We start from the raw sequence: 13,798 nt of genomic DNA, 5'->3' as shown, positions 1-13,798 counted from the left end.
TTGCATTGCACTTGTGTAAACATGGGACAAGCAGTTTTGACTACCTTTGGCTCATCCTTCAGCTGTGTTTCTTGAAAAGCTAAAGCTTGCTTACATGTCTATCTGACTTCCCATCTCAACTGTTGAATGTATGGCAGGTTGCCTTTGTTTGATTGCAACAAGTGCAAAATGCAGCAGATTGTTTATTAAATGTGCTTATACAGATGTTAGAGATGTTGAATTCATTTCAAGCTAGATTCCACTAATTCATCATTCAGTTTAATACTTTCTTAAACGTAAACATGGTCTAGCAGTCCTGTGGCAACTTCATTCTTCTGTCTCAAGCCTCTCACTGAGATTTTCATGAAATGCTATCCTCTGAGCGTTATGAAAACCAAAGTAGCTTTGTAGAATTGGGCTACCTCCTATAAGGATGGAATGTTGTTTTTAGGGAAGCTACCGGAGATAATTTGTTATCTGCACCTTTTAACAGCTAATTGACTTATCCCTTCATCTACTTTTTAATGCTATGATTGTCTTTGTGTTCTTTATTGTGTGTTTTTTTAAAAAAAAGATACAGTTGGGAAATGGCACTTTTCTCTAAGATTCTCATGGCCCATCACTTTTGTTTGAGGGAGACAATGGTAAAACAACAGATAATGGGAAGGGAGAACAGAAAGAACCATCACGTAGGTAAAATTTCTAAAGCATTCCTAAAGCATCCCCAGACTATTATTCCAGTCCTAAAACATCAACCTAGCATTTTCACTGACACAGTGCTGGAACTGAAAGGGAGTATTTAAAGATGAGACTACTCAAGCAGTTTGCCACCCTGGAATCGTTCAAGATTTCCCTCCCCAGGTTAATGGAGCAGGTTCAGAAAGGGCAGATACTTTAATGTTAGCCTGAGCTCAGGTGTCTTAATATCTCCGTAGAGCACAATATTATTAACTAGAACTGTTTTACATAAATGAAGAGCAAAATTTGTGGGAAAAAATCATACATACTAACTTACACATGGACTTTAGTGAATTCTGCACACCTAATTCTTTTTTCCTTTATAAGTCTTATTCCCACATACTGACTGGAATTGTCTTCCTTTTAAGGTTTATGTTTGGGGTTATAATGGTAATGGTCAGCTTGGATTGGGCAATGGTGGCAATCAGCCGACACCATGCAGAATAGCAGCTTTACAAGGCATCCATGTGCAAAGGGTATGTTTCCTGCATGTTCAGATCCAAACCATTACTTGCTGAGATTTCTGATACATCCAAAATGCTAGTTACAAACGAATAGCAAATTGTGAATAATTTAAACACTAGTTTTCATCTGTATTTTTTTATATTTTGCATCTTTATTTTATATTTTAGCTGATGCTAGTCATTTTAAGTATTGAGATGAATAGAATAAATTTTAAAAAATGCAATTCTCTCAGGTTCCTTAAGGCCAGCAGAAAACAACAGCTGCTATGCACAAAGTGATACTATCTGTAACTTAAGAAAAGTCCAATGTTTGCAGAAACAAGAATCTTAAAGAGTTGGGAGATAGGACTGAGCATCTTGAGTGAGCACAGAATGTTCACTGTTGTTTCTTACATGTGTGTGTGTACCTTTGAGGCAGTTTTTTTTACTCTTGGTGACTGCCTGCACAAGTCTCTGCAGTTTTCTTGGCAAGTTTTTGTAAGTGGTTTGCCATTGCCTGCTTCCTAGGACTGAGAGAGAGTGACTGGCCCAAGGCCGCCCAGCTGGCTTTGTGCCTAAGGCAGGACTGGAACTCAGTCTCCCAGTTTCTAGCCTGATTCCTTAACCACTACACCAAACTGGCTCTCTTTCTTAAATATACATGCATAATTTTATTTTGCAGACTAATAACAATACAATACAAATAACATTAAAGGATCAACACAACAGCAAAATGAATAAGCATTGCAACAAGGGGTTGGGGGAGGAAGAATGGTTTAGAATTTATGTAGAAATAGAACAAAACTCCAAAAACAATCATATTGTTCCAGTTTTCTTCTTTGCCATGCTGTAAAAAAAAAAAATAACATGTTGACAAACAACAATACATTGCTGCAAATGGACATGTGGAAATCTTCATAGATTCCAGATAGTTCAAGAAAAACATATTCATCCTTAACATATAGCTATTGATCCAGAGTCATATTAAAAATCTTGTTGCTGTCAGCCGAAATACAACAATAATAGAGCATCATCTCTGGGCTAAAATTCCAACTCCTGAGTTGTATCTCCAACAGGAAGATTGCAATCAACTCCTGTTAAACATTTTGCGAGGTGTCCAGTATATATGAAACATTTTTGTTGCATCAACCTAATTTCAAGATGGGAAATTAATTTAATGTTGTTCAATACAACTTTCCATTCATTTACCAAAACAGACCATTAGAGTCATAGAATCATAGGGTTGGAAGGGTTCTTGGAGATCTTCTAGTCCAACTCCCTGCCAAGGCAGGAATCCTCATACCATCTTGGACAAATGGTTGTCCAGTTGTTTCTTGAAAACCTCAGGAATGTAGCACCCACAACTCTGGGAGGCAAGCACCCACTTAATAGTTCTCACTGTCAGGAAATTCCTCCTTATTTCCAGGTTGGTTCTCCCTCTGACAAGCTTCCGTCCATTGCTTCTTGTCCTACCCTCAGGTGCTATGGAGAATAAATCAATGCCCTCTTCCCTGTGGCAGCCCTTCAAGTACTGGAAGACTGCTATCATGTCTCCCCTTAGTCTTCTCTTGGTTAAGCTAAACATACCTAGTTCCTTCAGCCGTTCTTCATAGGATTTAGCCTCAAGACCTCTTATCATCTTTGTTGCTCTTCTCTGCACTCTTTCTAGGGCCTCAGCATCTTTTTTGTATTGTGACTAGAACTGGACACAGTATTCCAAATGTGGCCTCACCGGTGCGATGTAGAGTGGTACTATCACTTCCCTTGATCTTGATACTATCCCTCTGTTGTTGCAGCCCAGGGCTGCGTGTCTTTTTTGGCAGCTGCAGCACAGTGCTGACTCATACTTAAACGATGGTCCACCAGGACACCTATATCCCTCTCATAGGCACTACTGTTGAGCCAGGCACTGCCTATCCTGTACCTGTGCATCTGTTTTTTCTTGCCTAAGTGCAGAACCTTATTTTTCTCTCCACTGAACTGCATTTTGTTGGATACTGGATTGTTGGACACTGGACTGTTCCAGTGATCACACAGGTCCCTACAGGTAGTCCTTGAGTTACAACCATTTGTTCAGTGACCATTCAAAGTTACAGCAGTGCTGAACGAATGGTATTAATGCCTGGTCCCTGAAGTTACGGCCATTGCAGCATCCCCACGGTCACGTGATCAAAATGTGGGTGCTTGGCAGCCCACCCACACTTACAACCGCAGGGGCACTTCAGCTCCCCCCACCCGGCTATCTCCCTCTCCATCTCTGCCCTTTTGGCTGCCTGGGGGAGGAGGCAATCCCTTACCTTACTGAGGCTCAGGGCTGGAAGGGACCAAGCCAGGAGTGGCTTGGATCAGGGTATGTTCTCACCTAACAAAAACCTGAGAGTTTTTTTATACAAATGTGTAATTAAGAACTTAAGACAAAGTTTTAACAACTAAATAGAAGTGAATGTAATAGCAAAACATTGGAAAGAAGAAGAAGTTCCTCTTGCTCTTTTTACACTGTCCAAGATGCTTATATCAGTCCCACAAATTTCTTTCAAAACTTTGGGAGCAGCACAGGGGTCTTAGTAAACACAGCTGTATTGCCAATCCCAGGTATAGCATTTGTACTCCTCCCCCCAAAATGAACTGACAAAGATAAACATGTCAGATTAGAGTACACAGAACCCCCAAGCAGTCTGAGAACCCAACTGATAACCCCCATGCATTCCCCACCACTTAGCTTGCTTATCATTATGAAACCCCAGTTGTTCAAAGATTGGGGAGATTAAGTTATGAGTAGGAAGAGTAAATTTGTCTATATATTTATTTTGATTTGATTTATATCATGCTTTTTGTTTGGGAGCTCAAGATGGTATAGTGTAGACAGCACAAAGCTGACAAATATTTAGCAGATTAGTTGCTGCCTAAATATATTCATGGTTCTTGACTTAGTTCATGGCCTGAATATTGCCCCTGCCACCTCTTTAGCACCTTCCCCAGCATTATGGGAACATCACACTCTGATGGCCACATTTTGGCCTGCTTATTTTTGGGCTGGGAAGGAAGACTGATCTCCCTTGGGTGGTGGTAATGAATCAGCCTACATGTTTTGTTATCTGCCCGTCTGCTTTTGAGTCAAGGAGCTCCCTGTACCTCACAGTTAGGCACAGCCCTTATGAGTGTCTTTGATTTTTTAAAAAACGATTCAGACGTGCTTTACTTTTTATTTCATGTTTTTCCAAAAAAAAAAAAAATGTATTAAAATAGTTTGGGGCATATTTCCATCTTTTCAGGTAATCAGCAAGAACAGCATCAAATAAAAGAACCTAATTCTTTTTCTTTTCTAGATTGCCTGCGGCTATGCACATACACTAGTTTTAACAGATGAAGGCCATGTCTATGCCTGGGGAGCCAATTCTTATGGCCAGCTGGGAACTGGCAATAGGAGTAACCAATCATACCCTGTGCCGGTCACAGTAGATCAAGACAGGTACAATTCTGTTCATCATGACTCAGTAATCAGAAGAGTTTTAGCCTGTAACAATGCTTCTGGCTTTAAACATCAGTAGACATAAGAAAAAACTCCTATTACAGAATTGTTTGTCTGTCTGAATCTAAAGCAGCCACGCCCACATAAAAGGGCTTCTGACAGTCAAAAAAGGGCCATTTAGTGTTGTGTAAGTTATATCTTTTGGTAGTTTTCTATGCTTCCCAACTGCTCTGCAGTACAGAACCAGTTACTAGTCTCTTGTGAATTGGTAATTATTTATGTACAAGACTATGCTCTATCTTTTTATCCCACATTGGATCCCCATATGATCCAAAGGGTAGCTATCTCAATACTTAAATAAAAAAGATTAAAGCAAAAATAAGCAATATAAATAGCAGTAAAGAAAATACATCAGGAATGGAATCATAGATTTTAAAACAAAACTTAAAAAGCAATAGTATAAATAAAAGTCTGTTAAAATAAGAGTTGTTTTAGTGTTGATTTGGCATAAAGTAAAGGTGATAACAAGCTTATTTTCTGGAGTTGAAAAAATTTCCAGGCATATTGAACAAAAACTACTGTAGTTTTTCTTTGTTTTAATGTAATATTGACATTTGACAAATTTTATTTCAGCTTTGTATTTTGCCTTGGATAAGATCATAATGTCTTTCAACACAAGTAGTCCTTGCTTAACAATGGCAATTGGGACCAGAATTTCTGTCACTAAGCGATGTGGTCGGAAAGCACAATGTCACGTGACTGCACTGCTTAGCAACACCAGTCCCTGATTACCATTGTTAAGGAAATCACTGCAGGTTGTTAGTTTTATATTATGGCTGAATACTGTTGACAAATCATAGTTGGTACCTCAAGAAGTTGCTTTATCTTGCCAAGCTGTATCTTGGGCAGATAGAGAACAAAATTGAATTGCTCAGAATCATGTTTGAGCTTTGTAAAGTACAATAGACAGGCTGTAGAAGGTACTTGTTAACAAGTATGAACAGTGGTCTTGTGTCATGTCTTGGAGTTTGTTTGAGCTTTAGATCTGTGTAACCTTGTATGATCTGCTCTCAGATTATAGAGCTCAAGGTTAAGAGCTCTATGATCTGATTCAAGTTCAAGAGCTTCTTGTAGCAGGATGTGACATCATACTGGTAGTAAGATGAAGTAGCAACCATTATTAATTGGGGATGCTGGAATCCCAGGAATAGTGGGAACCAGCACTGCTGAAAAACGCACAATCCTGAAGAAAGGAACCTGCTGCCTCCCTGCAAATTCCAGGTATAGTGGCATTAATGAGTTGGACTCTCAGGGACAAACAGCAGTTGGGGCTGAGCAGTATTTCTCACACTAGTGTAATCCAAATATACACATCACATTGGTATAACTAGAAATGCTGATAAATGCTGATTACATTGCTGTAAGCCAGAAATGCATGGATATTGGGGCGGCTGTATAAATTGAATGAAATAAATAAATAAATGCCCTAAGAGAAACCAAAGAATTTAGATGCTCCAATGTTTCAAAATGTACAAGGCTTTTAGGAACACAAAAGGGAAGCCATGCTGCTGATTTGCATTGAGTCAAATGCTTTAGTCTTTATGACTCCTATGGTCAGTCACATCATGTTCTCCTTACACTACTGATTTTTTTATTTGCTTTTCAAATTTAGAATTGTAGAGATTGCAGCATGTCACTCTACTCATACCTCTGCTGCTAAAACCCAGGGTAGCCAAGTGTACATGTGGGGTCAGTGCCGGGGACAGTCTGTCACTCTTCCATTCCTTACCCACTTCTGCTGCACTGATGATGTGTTTGCTTGTTTTGCTACTCCTGCAGTGACATGGCGTCTCCTTTCAATAGGTGAGCTTCAAATTAACTTTTTTTAATGCTTGCATTCATGAATCTGAATTAGACTTTGAAGACATGTAAATTACCATATTTTAAATGCACCCCTTAAAATAGTTTGAGTCATGATTTGGAAGAAGTCACATTCTTTTTGGCTGTCAGCACTGCATCCTCTTGTCTGCTTTCTCTTTGGATAACGATGCAACTTTTTTGTGTGTTCCCCATTTTTCTGCTTGGTTGCATGTGTGCCATGATGATAGCAAGAAACACTTCCCCATTCTGGGCTTTTGACATTTCTTTCAGTCTGTATTCTGTAGAAGATGCACTTAGAGCTCACTAAGAGAAGAAAAAAATCAAATGCATTGGGAGTCAGAAATTAGTTAGGAAGAGGGTCAAACGGTGGCCCTGGAAGAATGAGTTCTAAAGACACCATTCTTTTTTGTCCTTAAGCCAGAAGGTTTAATCAAATGAAATTTGAAAGAAAGATTATCTGAAATAATCAATTGAAAAGTATTATGGCTTTGTTTGGATTAGGGTTAGAAGTTTTTGAACAAAGATTTGTATTATTTTAGGAAATTTCATGCCAGCATTTCATGTTAGAAATAGCCGTGGGAAACTTTCAAGGATACTTTAACCTATTTTGCCTAGAGCTTTGTTGGTTTACTTTTGTAGACCAAGTAGAAATTTCTGAACCAAGTTGACTTAAAGAGACCTGCACTATATTGGTAGAAAGCACATTTTTAAAGTTCACCAAATGGGTGGGTGGATAGACAGATAGGCAGAAACATTTACTTGAGGTGCTAAGGCCATTGAGGACAAAAGTCCATACAACATTGAACAAATAATTTAAAAAAGAAAATAGTTGGACTCTATCAGTTACACACAGCAGCCTATACTACTAAAAGATTGTGCAGACATTTTACCACCTGTTTGAATTATCTTATTTGTCCTCCCCAAATAAAACAAAACTAATGACTTTGGCTGAATTGACATGCACTCAAATGCAGAGCACTTATTTAAGAGTTTTTTTCTTTTCTTCCTTCTGGAATATAACATAATTTGTTCTGGAATATATGGAGTTCCAGTGTTTAGTCTGCTAAAGGTATGTTTGTCCTCCAAGTTAATCAATATCCAAGTACAGTGGTACCTCGGGATACGAACTTAATCCGTTCCGTGACTCTGGGCGTATCCCGAGTTGGTCGTAACCCGAAGGAAATTTCCCCATAGGGTTCAATGTAAATCCGGTTAATCCGTTCCGCCCTCTGAATTTGGTCGCACCCCGAGGCAAATTTCCCCATAGGGTTCAATGTAAATCCGGTTAATCCGTTCCGCCCTCCGCCCGAATTTGGTCGCAACCCGAGGCAATTTCCCATAAGGTTCAATGTAATTACCGTTAATCCGTTCTGGCGTCCACGGACCACACGGAAAGCGGCCGGGCGCGGCGTGGTGCGGCGCGAAAATGGCCGGGTGCAGCGTGGCGCGGCGTGAAAACGGCGCGGCGCGAAAACGGCCCGGCGCGGCCCGGCACGAAAACGGCCCGGCGCGGCGCGAAAACAGCCCGGCGCGGCGCGAAAACGGCCGCGGACCACGCGGCAGGGCCGGAAAAACAGCCGCGGACCACGTGGCACGGGCGGAAAAATGGCCGCGGACCACGCAGAAAATGGCCGCGGACCACGTGGCACGGGCGGAAAATGGCTCGTACCCCGAGGCGGAGTTCGCAAACCGAGGTAAAATTTTGGGGCCAGAGCTGGTCGTAACCCGAAAAATTCGCAAGCAGAGGCGTTCGTATCCCGAGGTATCACTGTACGGCTTCTAGCTTTTCTGGAAGACTTCCTTCCCAGCCATGGGCTTGTTCAATATGACCCCTCCCCTCCACCCCAAGCTGTGTGAATGTTTTGCATCTTGGGGACAAGAGGGGTAAGCCTCCTGGGGTAAGCCATTCTGAGCAGAATTTCCATGGCTAGGAAAGACATGGTTAAATAGCCCTTCCCCTCCCCTCATCCCATTCCTCCATTCAAGTTAAAGCACCTAAAAATAAGAGAATCTCTTCTATGTTACTTTTCCTTGAGAAGTGAGTTTTTGGAGTCAAAACTAAAAATAGACAATGTATTGGAAAAGTAAAAAGGAGTTTAATCCTAGGGAGGAAAGCAATGATCATGAAGGATATGTCTGTGACAATACAGATCAGTATAGTTAAAGCAGTGGTTTTTCCAGTAGTAACATACGGTCCTGAGAGTGTGCCACTGAGAAAAATAATACCTTTAGATTGTGGATTTGGAGACAGTTACTAAAAGTGTCATGGATCCCAGGAAAACAGTTGCCAGTCTTGGATTAAACGAAGGCTGATCAGCAAGCCAAAAGTTCTCATATTTTGGGCATGTAAGATATGAGTGGATGATGAACTGGGAAAAAATATACTTGGCAAGGTTGAAGGAAGCAGAAGAGGAAGACAGTGAAAAGATTGTTACCAGATCTTATCAAAGAGATTATAGGAATGTTTTTTGAAGAGCTATGAATTAGACTAGACTGGTCATGATGGTGAACATTACCCATATACAGGTAGTCCTCAACTTACAACCATTTGTTCAGCAACCATTCGAAGTTACAATGGCACTGAACAAATGGTGGTTACAACTGGTCCTCAGGGTTATGGTTGTCTCAGCACCCCCCATGGTCATGTGATCGCAATCTGGGCGCTTGGCAACCCATACATACTCACATAATCGCCATTTGCAACCTTTCCTGCCGGCTTCCCCAGAAAATCAACGGGGAAGCTGGCAGGAAAGGCTGCAAGTCACTGGGGTAAGTCTACCCCCCCCCCCCCCGTGCACTCTCCCCAGCCCTTCTGTGCTCGCACCGCACCAGCCATTCTTGCACCCCCATGCACTTGACCCATCCCATGCATCCTCCCTGACCCACATGGCCTCTTGCACACCCCCATGCACCCTCCTTGACCCATGCTTCACCCCTGCACACCTTCCCCAACCTGTGCAGCACCTCTCATACACCCCCGCATGTTCTCCCCAACACACACACTGCCTCTCACACAGTCGCGCATACCCATGCACCCTCCCAGACTCATATGGCATCTCTCGTACACCCCTGCGCACCCTTCCTGATTTTGCGCACCCCCTCATACCCTCGTGCATCCTCCCCAACCCTCCCCCACGTACCCCCTCACTCTCCCCCACCTGGCAGCAGCCACTTACCTGCCTGCCACCCTGAGACTTACAACTTCCTGCCAGCCTCCCCACTGACTTTGGTTGTGGGAAGCCAGCAGGAAGTTGTCTTGGCTAACAACTGTGGGATTCAGTTAACAATGGCAAATGGGATTGCAAGGATTGCCATCGCTAAACAATGGAAATTCTGGTCCCAGTTGTCATAAGTTGAGGACTACTTGTAATTATCAGGAGTTAAACCCTATGTGATACCACTTAGATAGCTTTGTGGGGTGAACACATTTTAACCGGCACATAGACTAATTTGCTGTTTGTGCTGAGCTAAAGAGACTGCTACTTCACACATTGTATTTTCTACTGTCTATCTAGCTGCTTACCTATTTATTTATTTAAGTAATTTATATGGCTTTAAATGTTTTCTTTTGCATATAAGCAGCGCAGGCTTCTATGAGAAAAAATTCCTGCTAATATATACAGCTAATTTTACTGTTCAACCTTTCTTAGATTGAATCTCAGATGGTATAAACTGTAGGAACTTTCAGCTGGATATGTAACAAATGAAGTTGTGGTTAGTTCATCACTTACACTCACTATTCCTGATACAATTCTGACACAGCAAATGCAAATATATTCTGTAGAGAAGAATGCTGACAGAAGTATCCTCTTCTCTTGTTTTGTTTGTCCGAGTTTCATAGTGCTGCTTTTATCTGTATGGTGCAAAATGCAGCTTGTTGTTTGATTTCCATTAATGTTTTCATGTATTATGAAAGAGACTGAAATAAAGAGTACTACTAAAAATATTTGTAATATTTTTGTTTCAGAACCTGACGATCACTTAACAGTAGCTCAATCAATAAAGAAGGAGTTTGATAACCCAGATAATGCTGATTTGAGGTTTCAAATAGATGGAAAATACATTTATGTTCATAAAGTCCTCCTCAAAATTAGGTACGAAATTATCAGTCTTCTCAAATACTTTCATCATCTTCCCTGGCTTTCTGACCCTTATACAGAAAGTTTCTCTAGTGGTATTAAAATACTGTGCTGCTGAATTTCATAACTCATCTGAGTTTTTCTTAGTTTTCTGTAATAACAGTTGGCATCCTTCCATAGACTTATGAAAGCCACTTGGACTGATGTATTAATGCTATAATTACAGTAAAGATATCACTTTTTGAAACAATGGTGCAGTTACAAGTTGGAAATAATGAGCCATAAAGCAACAACATAAGTGGAGGTGTGGCTTGGCATTAATAAGGCACTGCTGAGGGAACTGCAAAGTACAGATATGTGGACAACAAGTCTTCCACACTCAACTTAAAATAAATAGCTTAATAAGAGTCCATGGAGAATAGAAAACTTTAAAATGTGAAAATTGTCTTGATGCCCATTATGTCTGTATCTTTAACTCATGTGTATGTATCTTCAGCTGAAGGACCAACTCCTTCTGTCTCCCCAACATGTACCATATTCCTATTCAGCTGGAGCTTGATATGTTTTTTATTAAAGAGAAAATATTACTCTGCATGAATAAACAGTTTCAAAAAAACAAAACAAGTGATGATCAGCAAAAGATTGTACTGACTATTACATTGTCAAAAATGGAAATAAGTCTTTACAATGTACATAATTCATCTGAGAGCCAGTTTGATGTAGTGGTTAAGGTTCCAGACTAGAAACAAGGAGACTGTGAGTTCTAGTCCCACCTTAGGCATGAAAGCCAGCTGGGTGACTTTGGACCAGTCCCTCTCTTGCCAAGGAAACTGCAGGGAACAGTCCAAGACTGACTCAAAGGCTATCTATCTATCTATCTATCTATCTATCTATCTATCTATCTATCTATCTATCTATCTATCTATCTATCTCTCTATATGTGTGTGTGTATTACAGTATTAAGTGGGTATCTAAGTTTTACATTATTTATGCATAATGGTATCTTTTCTGTAGCTATAGGACTTACTTGGTTCTGTTTCTCTTCCAGAGTGAAACACAATGCATTCATAGTTGCAAAAGACACAGCTAATATAGAACAGGAATGGCTCAACCCCTCTTTCTAATGCATGTTGCCTTTGCATGGGTTCATCTTTTCCATATCATTTTCATGTTAACCTTTCAGGTTTTCTGTTACATGGTACAAATCAAGCTGTTTGCTGGTGCTGATATTGTAACTGTTTCCTTTTTGTGCCCAGGTGTGAGCATTTCCATTCAATACTAAACAACAATAATGAAGAAATTATAGAAATAAGTGAATTCTCATACCCTGTTTACCGAGCATTTCTGGAATATCTTTATACGGATAGCATCAGTCTCCCTCCTGAGGATGCAGTAGGTAATTGGAACAGAAGAACTGAAATTAATTTACCAGCTAAGAAGTTAATGTATTTTTTCATGATATTTACATAACACTATTAGCTCTTGAATATACTGACTTGTGCAAACTTAGAGCAAAGCAATGGAATGAGTCTGCATATATTTTTCACATCTTGTAGCATTAGAGAAAGTATTTTATTAGTGATAAAGGAAAATAAGCAGACTGGTGTAACGAGACAAGTTGTGCAGTAAGTTGTAAGAGAAAGCATTACACTGCTGAATCCTATATTCAGCAATCTGTGACCTTCCCAGTAGGCCAGGATAAAGATAGGCACCCACTGATGTTTGTAATTAGTAATTAGAGGTGTGTTGCTTCCAGAATATATATCTCTCTCAATGTTTGCATGAATAATTATGAGAAGAAATTTAAAATTTTAGGTAGCCTAGTTGTGCTGGATTGCATCCTTTGTTTTAATCCATAGTAACAGCATAGTTACTACAGTAGATAGGAATTCACAGTCATCTCTGTTGGCTCTAAAGCTACTTGACCTGTGCATGGTTTAGTGAGTACTTGTGAGAATTTAAAGCACTCATTGCAGCCTTTTCTTTCTTCGCCTGTCCCAACTTGGGTGAAGATATTGCTTCAGCAGCAAAAAAATTCAAGTGTGGGTGCCAAGTTAAAATTAAGCCTTGCTACTGTTACCTTCATTGAAGGTAAGCTGATAGACAATGTCCAAGATAAAATGTATAGGAGAAAACCTATATTCCCTGTTGGAACTAGGAAAAAAAATCATCTAACAATCCAGAAGCAAGTTAAATGTATGTAAGAAACTCAGTGAAATCTTACTTTACCAGACCTTGTCGCAGTGGATTTTCAATGGAGCAGAACAAATTATGGCAGAAATTATGCAAATAGAATGCAGAAATGAATGAATTTACATAATTATGCAAATGATATAAATCCCCACAATGCCACACTCTTGGATTCATCAGACTTTACTCAATAGCAGACACCTTGCTAAGATGAGATTTTATAATAATAATTGGTATGCAGACAGTGCACTAAATAAGAAAAGTTAACATAGAAACACCTCATTCCCATTAAGCTGCCACAGGTATCGAAAAAGGGCAATTTCTTTAACTAATGTACTAGAAGTTCTCCTTGGGAACAATTTTAACATTTTTTGCTGAGTTCATAATCTTTATGTTGGAATCTGTCTTGGGAGTTTTTTGTTGCTGCAGTAATTATAGTTCAGAAATTTTATATTAAAGAAAATATATTTCCAGGCTATATTTGAGGGCAAAACTCCAGAAGATACAGTTCTGACTTTCCAAATGGTGGAGTAATAGCTCCAACAGTCTTTCTTGGCTCAAAGGAACTTTCTGTCTGATTGGGAAATCCCTGTTAAGGTGGTAGCCAGAAAAAGGAGAAGGAGGGAGTTTTCTTTTCCATTTCTGCTATTAGGAGAAGAGAAGGAAAGAGACCAGATGCCCCCATCCATATGCTGAAATCTTGAAAACAGATTTCAGCTTTTCCCAGATGCTTAATATAAAAGAAAGACAGAATCTCCCTGTGATTGCAATGGTCTCCTTAACTCAAAGGCAAAAAAAGCTTCTCCAAGGTGGAAAAGGCAGTCATTTCAGCACTGCATAGTAAGCTTAAATTTGGGGATTTTGGTTTTTTTTTCCTTTGCTTTTTCAAGGAGGAAAAAATGAACTAATTTGGATAAGGGACTGAAACCCTGGTAGATTATTCACAGGTGCTGTAATCAGTGGGCCAGCAACCCTCCAGTCCCACTTTCACTGTCCCTGCCTGCCTGCCAGCCAGCCCT

The 13,798-nt window shown here is 40.2% G+C and overlaps 1 protein-coding gene across 7 annotated transcripts in view; it reads left to right on the top strand.

Annotated features, from left to right (window-relative positions):
• Nucleotides 1-13,798, top strand: part of LOC103062705 (RCC1 and BTB domain-containing protein 2) — a 63,778-nt gene that overhangs the window by 12,548 nt on the left and 37,432 nt on the right. For all 7 annotated transcript variants that reach the window (XM_088133287.1, XM_088133278.1, XM_088133279.1 and 4 more), the window contains 5 exons: nucleotides 1,086-1,193; nucleotides 4,487-4,629; nucleotides 6,302-6,492; nucleotides 10,478-10,604; nucleotides 11,846-11,985. In XM_088133287.1, the coding sequence (XP_087989413.1) occupies nucleotides 1,086-1,193; nucleotides 4,487-4,629; nucleotides 6,302-6,492; nucleotides 10,478-10,604; nucleotides 11,846-11,985 (709 nt within the window). The remainder of the gene's footprint in view (nucleotides 1-1,085; nucleotides 1,194-4,486; nucleotides 4,630-6,301; nucleotides 6,493-10,477; nucleotides 10,605-11,845; nucleotides 11,986-13,798) is intronic.

The sequence above is a fragment of the Python bivittatus genome, unplaced genomic scaffold, assembly GCF_059951505.1.
Source record: "Python bivittatus isolate LINGU-HERP-01145 unplaced genomic scaffold, Pbiv_v1 ctg000020_np1212, whole genome shotgun sequence".
In the NCBI taxonomy this organism is placed as follows: domain Eukaryota; kingdom Metazoa; phylum Chordata; class Lepidosauria; order Squamata; family Pythonidae; genus Python; species Python bivittatus.
This window is presented reverse-complemented; position numbering and strand designations above follow the sequence as displayed.